Below are 14,769 nucleotides of genomic sequence, written 5' to 3'. Positions count from 1 at the left end.
GCCACCGGTTGGGTACTGGCGGCCTGGCGATTGGAGCGGAAGGAGCACGCACAGCAGCAGACGCGCAGGCGCAGTGGAGGCGTGCCGACTGCCGCGTGCGCAGCCGCGCAGGTGGAGCCGTGGAGGCGTGCCGCGTGCGATGTGCCGCTGTGCGCAGGTGCACTGAGCCGCTGAATGCTGGAGCGTGGAGCCGTGGAGCGGGCGAGCGGCCGAGCGGGCGGCGTGGCTGGCGTCTGGCGGGCGGCGGCTGGCGGCTGGGAGCCTGGGATTGGGAGCTGGCCGCTGGCGCTGTGGCGCTGGAAACCCGAACCCTGGATGAGTGGATGACAGCATGGGCCTTCGTGGGCTACGATGGATAATAAAAGTAGATGGGCCTTCATGTATTCAGGCCTTATCCCGCGAAGAAAAAACGGGACAAAAACGGTAATATCCCGAATAAAAACGGGAAAATAACAAAACGGACGAAAATATATCAAACCGTTTTCGGTACCGTTTTCGCACGACCTATACCGTTTTCATCCCGTTTCCGAATAAATCCCGAAAAAACGAAAACGAGAGGGAATAATCGGGATACGGCACCGGGACGGGACGGGATTTTCCCGTTCCGTTTTCATCCCTATTTTGAGGCCTTCCTCGTTTTGTTCGGTTGCCCTACGGGCTACGTGCCACGCCGCCTTATTGCTGAGCCCGCGGCAGCCCAGCAAACACGAACGTTGAAGGAAAACGCGCCAAACAGGCAGCGCGTGTCTGCTTCATCCACCCAAACCATCCAAAACCCAGTAATCTGCCTGCCACTCACCTGGCCCCTACCGCCGGTCGGCTCGGCCGCTTGCACTCGTTAAAGCTTCCCGCACGGCCGCATGCCAGCCCACGCGGAGGTGCAGGCGCGCAGCTCTTCGCCTCCTCCCTATCGCCGCCGGTGCTGTTCTCCATCAGGCGTCAGCTTGACATGGAGGACGTGTCCTTCAAGGACGACTCGCGCGGGCGTCAAAGCTGAGCCGGGCTCGGTCCCTCTCGATCGACCTGTTCGGTTTCTTCTTCCTGTGGTTGAGCATGGCATTGATTCATTGAAGCTGCCGCAGGCTCCCGATCGCTCCGAGGGTCCAGGCAACGCCACTAGTGAGACCGTACGCTTTTCTGTTAGAGTCGCGTGCTGTGAGCATGGCGTTGCTGGCCTGATGTTCCTGTCAGACTGTCAACTCATTTGTGTCTACCTTCACCCGTTTAAGCACATATTCAGAGTTCAGGGGAAGTTTCAATAGGCTTTAAGCTTCCTAGATGTTATAATCACCGGAAACGCCACGACCAAGACCAGCAGCCACTAGTTGAAGCTCGGGGTCACAATACCGAAAGCCGATGCAAACAATGGAATGTATAGGATTAAGAAGTGTATATTACGAACTGAGTCTAACTTAGTTAGTTGAGGGTATGAATGTACGTACAGATCAGCCAAGTTTAAGTATTCTTTGACACGAATTTAGGTGTCCCATTCCTCATAGATTGGACTGGAGTTTTTTTGAAGTGCCAAATGACACTGTCATCACCAGGATGACCCAAGGAGGCATTGTCAGTAGGCTGGTATCTTCAGATAGTGCATTTAGAGAGTTGAACGTCTCAATGGCAAGTTTGGCAACCAAAACGGAGAGGGAGATCATCGTGGCCTTCGCCTTTCCCTCTGTGAGGTAGTCACATGGATTGGCGTCCAACTAGAGCACGCGATCTCTGCATGAACGGTTCAGCGTTGAAGCCCTCCCCGGAGGAGCACTGGCCTAGTTTGAGAGCTGGTTGTAGGTCACAAGAGTATGGCCGCTCAGACTTAACACCAAGTAAAGATCCATGTGTGTACCAGAGATGAGAAATGCACCGACTGTTGTCACATCAACATAGAGCCCAATGAAACGAATAATATCCTAATCGGACTAATCGGAGATAGACGTAGCCAATAATTATTATAAGATAGAGAAACATTAAACGTAAAGTTTATTGCTAAACTTTCAACCATGTTTGGTGAAGATATTTTCTGTGATAGTCTTTCAAAAGACAGCAAGCCATGCTTGTCTCTGGCTCCTCCTACATCTGTATAAAGAAATTGAGTTTTTTTTAGTGTGCTTTATACTATTTATAGGTAGAATGTAGTATAAATTTAATTCGATCGTCACGTACTTATATATTTTTATAATTATTATATTTTATTAAAATTACCTACATGCTATTGAGGATATGGTAGTCATTTGGCAAAGGCGCCCTCGTCCTGACCTTCGGCTTCGGTCCTACCGCCGCTGCTGCGTCGTGGGAGGAGAACAGACCACCTGCCCTGCCGCCTTCCCTCCTCTTCCCGGCCTCTCAGGAGTATTCCCTCGGGGCTAACCCCGCCGCGAGACAATGACCGCCGCATGGACGGCGCCGGAGGGGTGGGAGGCGCGAACGGCGGGACAGAGGGCGCCGCCAACCCCTGCAGCTCCGGCGCCGGCGGCGGGTGCCGACTCTCCGTCCACCAGATCGCCGGCGGCGGGAATGGTCCGCTCTTCGTCCCTAATCTCCCCAACCCACGGTTGTGCTAGATTCCACGACTTATGTTGCACCCGCGCATTCGCAGCGTGAATTGGACGGCGAGGCGGGTAGGTGAGGTGGATGTGATGTTTCCCCGCGAGATACGGATGTTCTATTTGCAGTCTCGGCCTTTTACCTTAGGTCAAGTGCAGTGTCTGTGCTTAGCTGTAGTAGTCGCAGGATTCAGAAACGGTGGCTCTTTAGGTTTTCGATTTCAGGGCTAGTGGAACTGAATCGGGCTCGAAATACTTGTCATACTAAATAGGCCTTGATACTAAGGCCAAATAAGATCAATAATCGGAATATTGTTAGCTTTTTCCTCGTTGATACTTAATTGCTGCAAGTAGGAACCCTTCGAATGAAAGACTAGTCATATGAGAGTGCTCAGAGTATTGAGTTTGGGATCCTATTGGGCCGCAAAGTGCATCGTTGCTGTACTTGATCTCAGATGACAGTTTTTTTTTTACCATCTCCTACACTTGATTGATCATCTTAGCTTCAAGTTTTCTGGTGTTTAATATTTTCTTCTGCGCTCTGATTCGCCCTTGCCTGTCACTATAAATGTTCTAGATTGGCCACCTTTTTCTTTCTCATAGAAATGGTGAGAACCTTTAAGGAAAAACCTTGAAGAAAACCTTTGGGTTATTCAGGGTCCTTGTGGAGAATCATGCATTCGACTGGAAGCCTTGCTAGTAGCATAATTAGAACGAGCAATGAGTAGTGAAAACTGTGAAATGTAGGTCAATCAATGATGACGATGTATATGGTATTACTTGATTTATGTTTGATGCTTAGAACTGCTATGCTACTTTTATATCCTAAAGTGCAACAGGTCATCTATTTGTCTTGGTCATGCTAATGTTAATTCCTATCTTTCAGCTGCTGATATCATCTTATGGAGGCGAGGGCATGTTACTTTTGGTGTTATATTTGGTGCTCCTGTTGCATGGTTGTTGTTTGAGAAGTCTGGACTGTCATTCCTGACTATCTGCTGTGATGTATAGCTCATTTTGATGGTTAGCAGTGCCACAGCTTCATTCCGCGTTAAAGTCAACAACATGCCGATGATAGCGCATGATATTACTCTTGGCAAGGACTTTTGGCTTTTTTTTCCAGGTTAGATATCATGTTGGTATTTCTCTTTGTTGATTATTTGGTATTCCTGTGGTTGGTGATAAGGAAAATTCTTTACAGGTTGTGCTTGTCGTTTGGCTGTTATCTGTTATTGGCAATTTCTGCTCTTCTATCACTCTTGCAACAACGTGCGAGAGCGCAACACGCGAGAGAGACACCTAGTTACCCTAAAACACAGTAGCTAACCCTCGGCAAGCAGGCCGTGGCAACCAATGGCCGACCATGGCCTCGTAGCTAGAATCGTCCGTCCTCCGCTTCCTGTCGGGCCCAAGCCTTTCTCCAGGCCCATCCCCACCACAGCGCCCACGCTGTCTGCCTTACCAACGGGACGGATATTTTCTGACTGTGTAACCTCGTGAAGGGTTCAAAGTAAATATCTATAATATCTGATACTTTGATACTATCCGTTTGTATCCGATTCGATATTCGAAGTATCCAAATATTTATTGGTACAAGACAATCTATTATAATTTTACTTAAAAATGTGATAATATATAGATAAATTGTCACGTATCCGTATACAAATAATATTGAATATCCTTGTTTTTACATTTCAATGATCACTTTTTTACTATGCTCACTTTGATTTCACCTATATATTGTTAATGTGATGTGTGGGGATGTAAATGAAGTGAAAATTTTCTATCTATCTGACCGTCCGAAGGGGTCTGAAGCAAATATAGGATGACTGATATTCGTGTCCGACACTGTTCGATACTATTTGTGTCCGATCTGACTTCGAAAAAAATGTAGAATAGGATATAGGATCAGCAATATCCGTCTGTATACAATCCGATTTACCTCTAGTCTGTTGTGGCTTCACTTTCTCATGCGGGGCACTATATGTCTACATCCATCGAGGTTACTACATAGGGGTGCAAACGGGACGGATATTTTCGAACCGCTCGACCGCCCAAAAGAGTTCGAAGTAGATGGATGGTATTCGTGTCCGACACTATCTGTGTCTAATTCTATATCTGAGAAAATATAGGATAAGATACAAAATGATTGGTATCCGTCTGAAGTATCCGAATGTTAACTGTTACGAAAAAATCTATTATGATTTCACTTAAAAATATGATAATATATATGTGGATTGTCACACATTCGCGTAAACAAATAATATTGAATGCTCTTATTTTTACATCTCATCATCATTCTCTCTATACTCACTTTGATTGTACCTCTATAATGTTTAATGTGCTATATAGAGATGCAAATAAAATGAAAGATTTCCATATATCCAACTAACTGATATTTATCCGACTATCCACTTTAACTCTAGCTCTAAGCAAAAAATATAGAATATAATATATGATAAAAAAAATAATTATTCGATATTATCTATATTCAACTCTAACTTAAAAAAATATAAGCTAGAATACATGACAGTTCTATATCGGTCCATAGCCGATCTAATTACCTCTCTATTCTGCGGGTTTCGTGCACGGCACCACCACTGCCCGCTCGCCAGGCTGCCCGGACCTGGAGTCCCATAGGAACTCCGCGAGGCCGTGAGACACACAAGAATCGCGCTAAGACGCTCTATCAGTCACAGCTCACGCGTGCCATGTTGCCGCCGCTGATCGGCCAAAGCATGACTCACCTATGTGCTCGGCACGGTACCTGAAGAGTTTGGGCCACGGGGTGATCACGGATCTCTCGGGCGGCCGCGGTCTGCACACCGAGCCACCAGTGTCCCAAACTTTCTGGAGCCGGGACGGGTGCCGGGCGTATCGGGTGGGCGATCGGTACTGATCGATGAGGCCTGAGCATGACTGGCGTCCGGGCGGTGAACTGAAAGACCGTTGTGATTCACCAATAGAAATTAATGTAGCAGCACCCCACGAAAAGCACAAAGATATCCTGTGGCATGTCTAGTTCTCACCACATTAAACTAAGCAGCAGAGTTCTTGGTATAGAGAAACAAGTTTGGATGAAATTTGTGATACGAAACTGGTTTGGATTAATCGTCTGCGGAAGTACTGAACCGTTGACTCTCCAACGTAACCGGCATGCTGTTTGTACGTTGTTTTTCTTTTGTCCTTCTCTGCAAGACCTTGGTGGCTGCCTTTCAATATACTAGCATGAAACAATCAGGTACGTAGGCAAGTAGCTGCTTGTCCAGTCACACTCACAGGCAATCAATCTGGTGCGAGTTTGTTGAGCGATCGCTGACCTGAACGCCACGAAGACCAGGCATGCGTCGTACGCATGCATACACTAATAATACACGGTCGCAAGGAGACGTTTCCAAGTGCATGTGTACAGAAAACAATTTCCAGATGCAGGTCCTGCCGTATCGGTCTCTCTGCCTCGCCGGGTGTGGTACGGCGCAGCTAATCTAAGCCCTGGCCAACAGCCACCAGGCCGTCGACGCCGTAGTGCCAACTGCCAAATACCGGACATGCAAGTGCTCTACTTGCTTCTATTAGAAATCTGCTCGCCCAACAAGCATATGGTGCTTCTGATGATGACGATTCCTCTGCAAAGGTCTGGTTGTTGCTTTCTTTTGTTCAAACCTAAGAGCTCCAGCAAGAAGTACGTGCGTGCTATATATTACTAGGAGATGTTACCATTCTGCAGTTATGGTTCACTGTCACAATAGGAGTAAGTATGTTACAGTCGCATGCAAGATTAAGCCCAAGTCATGATTTAACAGTTGGTATTCTAGAGAAATTAGTAATTAGGCTTGGTGTTATATATATCACCGGATAATAATATCAAAGTGAGAAAGCCGAGCACGCATGCGAAAGTTCTTGCTTCAGGGTCCAATATAATATCGAGTCATGTCAAACTCCTCTAGAACTAACTAGTTGCGTTACAAAGTTTACTCCATATCGTTTGTCTTTTATCGAGTTTGTTTTGCCCTAGATTATGTAATAATACAACGGATGTATTAGCTGCTGCTGGTATGCATGGTGAGAGGGTGGCATGATCGTTTTCTAACTTTTATAACTGATGCGGTTGCCGATGATCTTACCGTGCATTGTGATTAATGGAATCCATGAGCTCTAGTTAAAAAACTAGTTGTGTTACATGATCAAATTAACACAGAGATTTAAAGAAGTTCAGAAGGTACGATGCACGCTATATCTCACCTAATAGCTATTAATTACGACTAGCCAATACTGGTAAGACCCTTTGGATATGATGTACCTAATTATAACCAACCGCCCGTGCAGTTCATATCTAACTCCATCTATGTTCATGTACCATATGACAGCAACAAACAAGAACACTTTTTTAGTGTATCACATGAAGAACAAAAAAAAGGCAGATAAGAAGATCGCAAAGTTATGCTTTGTTCTTTTGAAAGTTCAAAAGGAGGTTATGCCTTTTCCCTGTCAATGTGAGAAAGAAGGAAGTGGTTTTTTTTTTTTTTTTGCACCAAGAATGAGCTTCCAAAGCACAACTCACCAAATAAAGGGCAATCACAGATTGAGTTAGAGAACAACCAGAACGAAACGGAGTCAGCGATGTCTTTGGTTCTTTTGAGAATTGAAGACTGCAGGTGACCCAAGAAAACAACAAAATGGCGGTTCATTTTCATAATCTTTGGAGTTCGGACACATAGAAAAAACCAAAAAAAAAAACCGAACGACCAGCTAGTGGATCCAAGCATTATGTATACTTGCAAAACCACTATCAAATCAGCAGAGAAATTAAGAAGGGCAAAAAACATAAAAAAATCACCACCTAGTTGACTACGTCTTCCTTCACTTCACGCTTCTTGCTTTCTTCCATGGCTAGCTTCGACGGTTCGACCATTCAAATGGACATACGCGCGCGCGCATGTCGGTACACGTACGTACACAGACAGACAAGTCCGTGGCAGCACGATCACCTCCTCTTGTTCTTGCTGCCGAGCACGAGGCTGAAGTAGAAGAACAGCCGGAAGAGGAACCCCCACGCCGCCGTCACGAGCAGGCACTCCCACTTGCCGAGCTGCGTCACCGCCGTCTGCTGCAGCACGCTGCGCCCCGTGACCACGCACGTGTCGGCGCCGATCCCCACCCCGAGCGCCGAGCTGATGGACGCCAGCACCCGGGCCTTCACCGCGTCCGGCAGCGCCGCCAGCGGCGAGTTGTCGAAGATCTGCGCGCCCCGCACGAAGCATTCGCCGCCGCGGCCGAACTCGTTCTGCAGCACGCCCTCGAACGGGTACTTGACCAGGGACAGGTAGTGGAACCATATCCAGTAGCCCGGGATCCTGTCTCGGTTGATGAAGAAGCCGCTGAACAGCAGGAAGTAGGCGAGGATGGCGACGACGACGGTGTACCCGATCATCACGTGCGGTATGACGCCGGAGAGGAACGTGACGAAGCCGCTCCCGGCCCAGAAGGACGCCAGGATGGCCAGCGTGTAGAAGGCGAACCCGGACGCGCCGCCAGCGAGGCCGACGGCGAAGAAGGTGGTGAAGGCGAAGGAGAGGGAGAGGACCACGAGCGGCGGGAACGACACAATTGCGTTGGAGAGCACGTAGGAGGCGCGTCGGTACGCGCCGTAGGCGGTCTCCCGGAGGAAGACGTAGCGCTCCTGGAGGAACACCGGCAGCGCGTCGGCGCATGTGTAGAACATGGTGGACATGGCGAAGGCGAAGAAGCCGAGCCGCTCCTGCGCGCCCTTGGGCGACTGGTCGAGCCGGAAGAAGACGGTGGCGAGGATCGCGCCGGTGACCACCACGGCGCCCAGACGAATGAGGAACAGCTCCGGCATGCGCCGTGAGTTGATTGCCGACCTCTTCGTCAGCACCTTCATCTCCACCCAGAACGGGTTCGCGTAGGTGTGCACCGACGCCGCCTCCCCGGCCACGTCCGAGCCCGACACCAGCTTCCCGCGCGAAATGCTCGCGCTGATGGCCTCCTTCAGCGGCATCGTGGGCACCCACAGATCAGCGTCCGCCGAGCCGTGGCTTGGAGCGTGCATCCGCTGCCATGTACGGTTGAAGTCGACGAGCGGCTTAGTCCCCGTCGGCAACGACTCGAACTCGCGGATTAGGTCGAGCGCGAACTCAGCGCGGTTCTCGTCTTCTGGGATTGGGAAGCCGAACTCGGCGAAGTAGGTCGGGAGGGCGGAGGGTGGCCCGCTGAAGACTGTGCGGCCGCCGGAGAGGAGGATGAGGCGGTCGAGGAGGCCGAGGATGCGCTGGCTCGGCTGGTGGATGGATGTGATGACAATGCTGCCACTCTCAGCGATACGGCGGAGCACCTTGACCACCATGAACGCCGAGGTGGAGTCGAGCCCCGACGTCGGCTCGTCGAGGAATAGGAGGATCGGGTCGTGGATGATGTCGGTGCCGATGGAGACCCTGCGGCGCTCGCCTCCGGACACCCCGCGGTGGCCCTCGTCACCGATGATGGTGTTGGCCGCTGCGCAGAGGCCGAGCTGTTCGATGAGCGCTTGCACGCGCGCGCGCTTCTTGGCCGGGGACAGTACTCTGGGGAGGCGGAACTCGGCGGCGAAGGAGAGTGTCTCGATGACGGTGAGCATGGGGAACAGCAGGTCGTCCTGCATGACGTAAGCGGAGATGGACTTAATGATGTTGCCTGTGAGGGGCTCGCCGTTGAGCGTGACGGCCCCCTTGAGCGCGTCGCGAGAGATGTGGTTGGCGAGCGCGTCGATGAGCGTGGACTTGCCGGAACCGCTGGCGCCCATCACGGCCAGGACCTCGCCCTCCCTCGCCTCCCCCGAAATGCCGTCCAACAGCGCCCTCGTGCGGGGCGCGTGCGCGTGGAGCGCCGCGGTGGCGTGGTCGCAGCGGCGCTGCATGGGCAGGCGCAGCCCGCCACCCCCACCGGGGCTCGCGCGCTCCTTGGTGCGGACGCTGTAGGTCAGGTTAGAGAACACCAGGCGGAACTGGATGCTACGCCCGATCTCCACGCCCGCACTGCCCCCGACGCCGACCATACCGTGACCAGGCGTGGTGGGGAGCGGGAGCGAGAGCGAGAACGCGGACGCCGCGCCGTCGTCCTCCGCGGCGGCTGGGTCGACGGTGGCCGCGCCGACGAGGCGGAGCATCTCGGCAAGGGACGGGTTCCTGCCCCTCTCTCGCGCGGGCGGGGGCGAGGCCAGGAACGGGAGGCGGTCGTGCACGGTGCGCGCCATTGCATGCATGCAGCTAGCAGCTGGCTAGCCTTGTACGCTGCTCTACTTTCTCTGGCCACTGCCGCAAAAGCAAGCCGAGTTTAAGTAAGGAGGAGGGTGTCAGGGTTCAAGAGAGGACGAGAGGCCGATGGGGTGGGGTCTGCGCGATGACGCTTCTCCAAGGTATGGTTACGACTTTGCGAGGCGTGGAGCTCAAGCTTTAAAGGCTGGTGGTGATGGCACGAGCCAGAGAGTGGCGGGCGTGGTGCGCCGGTGGTACGGACGTGTGCATCGAGGTGGGAGGAGACGCGAGGAGGAGGCTGGGGTGGTGCTGATGTAGGAGACGGGGTGGTGACCAACGCGCGCGCACCCAGCGGGATGGCGCCGACGAGGTGTGCATGGTCTGCGGCGGGAGGCTGGGGAGGGTGGGTTAGCTGACTGCCACGTCGAATGGGTGTGGTTTAGGTTGGGTGGGTGATGAGAAAATGAGGAGTCGGAAGGAAACGGCAAGTTTTTCGTTTTTTTAAATACCAAGAGCACTTCTCTTCTAGTAATCATGGAGGTTACGGTCCGACTGCAATCATTGCAGAAGGAAGTCTGGTGCCTGAGATGACCAATAGTTATCCACACTATGTTGCGCTGCATGCTGGCCTGCTGGGCACATAGATGAGCCGCCCAGTTTGCAGAGCGTCTTGCAAAGACAAGAGAAGCTCATGCTAAGCTCTTGGATATCCGCTAGGATCGTGGGAATCTCCGAGAGATGATTGTTTCTGGTATTCCATTGCTCCACCAGTATTTTGCAGTCGGTCTCCAAGATCACATCTGCCCGATCAGATTCTGAAAGCAGCTTGAAACCCTCCCAGCACGCTTCAGCTTCCGCTACGAGGGAAGAGGAAACAGACGAGAGCCATCTTGACGTGCCCCTCCGAAACAGACGAGAGCCATCAAGCCGGCAGAGTGGTCTATTTGCCCACACGATCAGGAATCCACCTGTCGTTCCAGATGTTAGTAGTAGCACCATCTCCAATTCTTTTCATCCGACCCAGGTCTAATGCTTTACTTCCAGTCAGGATTGCTCACCAGGTATGGGAGGCATGCTTTTTATTTCTGGCCGAGAGGAAATTCCCATCCGGGTAACATTTTCCTTTTAGAACGCAAGCACACAGAGAATCGGGGTTGGAATGGCTTCGGCGCACAGGAGGAAAAGGTAGGGAAATAATGTGGATCCCCCTGCTGAATCCCTCTAGATGGAGTGAACACTTCGGAAAAATGGCCATTGACTCACTGAAAAAGATATTGTTTCCACACATTTCATCACCAGTTCTACCCATCTTGGATCAAAACCGAGTTTCTGCATGATACAGCAGAGATAGATCCAGTCCACCTGGTCGTAGGCCTTGGCCTTTTCCAATTTAACTGCACAAGCACCTGACTTTCCTTTCTTCCTTTTTCAGACAGTGAATGCTCTCATACGCCACCAAGACGTTATCCGTGATCAGTCGGCCTGGGACCAAATTACTTTGCTCCTCCGATATGATCTCATCAAGAACAGGTTTCAGTCTGTTTGCCAATGCATACGGACGCTAGCTCGGTTATCAAGGACAGCGCTTGCACGGCGTGAGCGCTCGAACCAGCCCGTGTTCAAACCCGAACGCTTGCATAGGTATCATATCGAACACTCTGCCCAAGCGTTTGCATAGGTATCATCTGTAATTCTTCATTTATATATATTTTTATCATCCTATATATCTCATCCAAAATCATCTCATTCAGCAACCCAACAGAAAATTATATCAAATCGCCTCATTTCATACAAATAATCAAACAGAAATATATATCATACTATACAGCTAATCGAACATTAAACATATATCAATCCATTCAAAATTAACTTGTCCAGCTAAATCATCTCATGCAGAATCATCTGCTAGAAACACCAAACACTGCCTAACCGATTGGGCCAGAGCGGATCGAGTTTCTGCGAAAGCGTTGCAAGCGACGTCGAAGTCCCTTAAGCTCCTTAACCGAACCGAATTGCTCACGGTCCCATGTTTGCAAGGACAGCTGCATGTAGGTTAGGTTTGACTGAAGGCCGACTAGATTGTGACAACCGTCCGTCCGTCCACCCTCCCTTGATTAGTGTCTCATAGCCCTCGTGACACCTCTACATATCTATCTATTATCTTATTATTTAAACGTTAAAAAAACTTTCATATTCACTTTAAATGTCATGAAATTATCATAGTAATAAAAAAAAAAGATCTAGATTCCTCATATCAAATACAATTAATAAACTCATATTAAATGTCATATTATTATAAATATCTAACGGTTTAGATTAAATTTGAAAAACTCATATCAAATACAATTAATAAATTTGGAATTAAAAATTAGCAGTTCAATTTCATACGGTTAGGAAACAAACTATCTAAATAAAGAGTCCAAATAAAATATAATAAATAATAATTGAAATTGGGATTAGAACAGAAAAAATTAAAATTGTGGCAAGGCTAGACACGCTATTAGCATGGGACATCTTGCTAGTTATATTATTATTTAACTGTTAAAAGGAGCCACCATATTCTCTCTCAAGGTCACAAAATTATCACATTAATCAGAAAAAAAAGAATTCAAACCACTCATCATTATGAATATCGAACGGTCTAAATTAAATAAAAAGATAATATCAAATATGATTAACAAATAGCTAATTTCGGAATTAAAAACTATAGAAAATTAATAGTTTGATTTCCATACAGTTTGGAAAGCAAAATATCTAAATACATAGTCCAAATAAAATAAAATAAATGATAATTAAAATTGAGGATTAGAATAGAAAAAAGAAGGATTCATATCAAATATAGTTTTTAAAAATCAAATTATTATAAAAATCAAGCATCTAAATAAAGAGTCCATGTAAAATACAATTAATCAATAGGTAAAATTGATAGTAAAAATAATTAAAAAAAACCAAAATTCTTATTACGATAATAGTTTAAAAAGCACCATGTAATTTAAGGTTGTCGCATGAAATAACCAGAATATAACACACAGACAAGTTAAACCTAATTTTATTTTGATTAAACTGGCTACATCTAACTCACGATTTTAGGCTAACTACACTTAACACAGGATTATTTGAGCTTGGAACATTTTGCTTGACCAAATGCATCATGTGGTCATATAGTTAGCTAAGAACGTACTCTGACAACGTTCTAAAAATGGGATGTTCTCTTCTTCTACTTTTAAAGGCCTTCTTCTTCCGGATACGAGCCGAAAGCAACTTGTAACCGCGATGCACTGTACATGCAAGTCTCTCAGCATCAGCTGGCGCACCGAACGGCGACACCTCATAGACATGAGATGGGACCGCCCGGAGAGAGCCCCCATAAATGCTCGCAATCGATCCCGAAAAGGCCCGAAGAACACAAGCCGGTGCCACAGTCGCAGGTTTAATTCCATTGGCCCCTCCGCTCCGTTGCCCCGCGCAGGGTGGCGGTGCCTTTTTGCGCCCCGTCTGCCGCGCCGCAGAGGCGCAGACGCTCGGCTCGATTGGGCACCACACCGCGCCATCATTGTACCACGCGCGGCGCGGAACCGAAGCTGCCACCAACCCCCAGCTCGCCATTCGCTGCTGATACGCATCAACCCATCGCGCGCGCCCCGTTTCGACCCCGGCCCCCACTCCGCCCGGCCAAATCGCTCGCTCCAACTGGAGCCCAAGCCTCGCGCGCACGCCGACGCGTCCCGTCTCGGCCGTGGCAGCCGCCCGCAGGGTACTGCCCTGGAGCGGCGGGGGCTGCAGTTAACTTGTACCGACAAAATGTTACGGGCCAGGCGGAATGCCCGCCCGACCCTTCTTCCATCAGGCTGTGGCCGTGCCGTGCTGGTGGAGGATGCGTCGCGCGTGCAGCGACCTGCCTACCTTGGCTTCGACTCCTGCGCCAACGAGGGTGATGCATGCGCCACGGATAGGAAATCCGTGGCCCATGCGGCCATCCATGCCCAAGCGGCCCAACCACATCATTGCAGGTGCCCATTGCATAACCGTATGGACGCCCGGGTTTGTTTGAGTTGCTGTGCTTGCTCGTTGCTGCCCATATGAGCTGGATTCGCGTGGGTGCACGGTTGAGTTTCAGTACAGGCGGGAGGCAAAAGTCATGACTTTCGATGGTTGACCAAACGGTAGGAAAAACACGCTGATGTGGTATTTCCGCAGCTCGTATTTTTGAGCTCAAATGTAGATCGAAGATTAAGACGTGAAGGTTTCTTTTAATTTCTAGCTAATGTGAAGTCGGTTATAGGTAACGTACCAGTGTTGCTACGGTACGACGGATATATAGCTGCATCCAGGATGTGCCAGAGCATCTGAAAATAGCTGGACACTTTTCATCTATCAAGACACTCTCATGTGATGTCATACAATGGATAAAGTTATGAGAACCACTTGTCCTTGTCTCGAGACATCTCAACAAACGGAAACATGTATACTCGGGATGACGAATACTGCTCAGGTGAATGCACGGAACCATTCTAAAATTTTCATACACGGCACAAAACTTTAAACAGATAAAATTGGGCGATAACTAGCTCTCCTCTATATACAAATCTCGATTTGGACATGGCACGATATGCAAGAAGCAACTTTGAAGATTACATTTTTAGGTGAAAACTATAATTTGTATCACTTACGCTGGTGAAAAGTATGAGAAAGTACATTTTATGCCAAACCTGTTGGGATTATCAATTGGTCACTTGGTCATCTAGATAGTTTTGCTCGTCTACTACACTTAAAACGTTCGCAAGGAATTCGTTCGTCCGCCCCCTTCCCTCATTCGTTGGTCTGCCAGCCCTTCGTCCGTCCGCCCGCATCTTTCGTCCATCTGCCTTCCGCCCTCACCCGCGCGTCATCTGTCCAATCACGTGTCCTCCCATCCGTGCACATCGTCAGCGCCCTGTCAACACGCAATCCAACACACCTCGATCCCCGCTCGCTGG

General features: G+C 49.3%; 1 protein-coding gene and 2 pseudogenes across 1 annotated transcript; 1 reads left to right on the top strand and 2 right to left on the bottom strand.

Moving 5' to 3' along the window:
• Positions 1-1,255: 1,255 nt before the first annotated feature.
• Positions 1,256-5,887, bottom strand: LOC133885611 (calcium-transporting ATPase 1, endoplasmic reticulum-type-like; annotated as a pseudogene).
• LOC133916206 (reticulon-like protein B16) lies at positions 2,394-3,846 on the top strand (annotated as a pseudogene).
• A 1,312-nt stretch (positions 5,888-7,199) lies between the features above and the next one.
• On the bottom strand, positions 7,200-10,245 carry LOC133924035 (ABC transporter G family member 6-like). The gene has a single exon (XM_062369403.1). The coding sequence runs from the start codon at positions 9,799-9,801 to the stop codon at positions 7,528-7,530; it is 2,274 nt and encodes a 757-aa protein (XP_062225387.1). The 5' UTR covers positions 9,802-10,245; the 3' UTR covers positions 7,200-7,527.
• Positions 10,246-14,769: the final 4,524 nt, after the last annotated feature.

The sequence above is a fragment of the Phragmites australis genome, chromosome 1 (genome assembly GCF_958298935.1).
Source record: "Phragmites australis chromosome 1, lpPhrAust1.1, whole genome shotgun sequence".
NCBI classification, from domain to species: Eukaryota; Viridiplantae; Streptophyta; class Magnoliopsida; order Poales; family Poaceae; genus Phragmites; species Phragmites australis.
Note: the sequence above shows the minus strand (reverse complement) of the source record. Positions and strands in the feature narration are given on the sequence as shown.

Excerpts from the sequence above, each read along its gene's own strand:
- LOC133924035 (XM_062369403.1), bottom strand. The coding sequence starts at position 9,801 with ATGCATGCAATGGCGCGCACCGTGCACGACCGCCTCCCGTTCCTGGCC.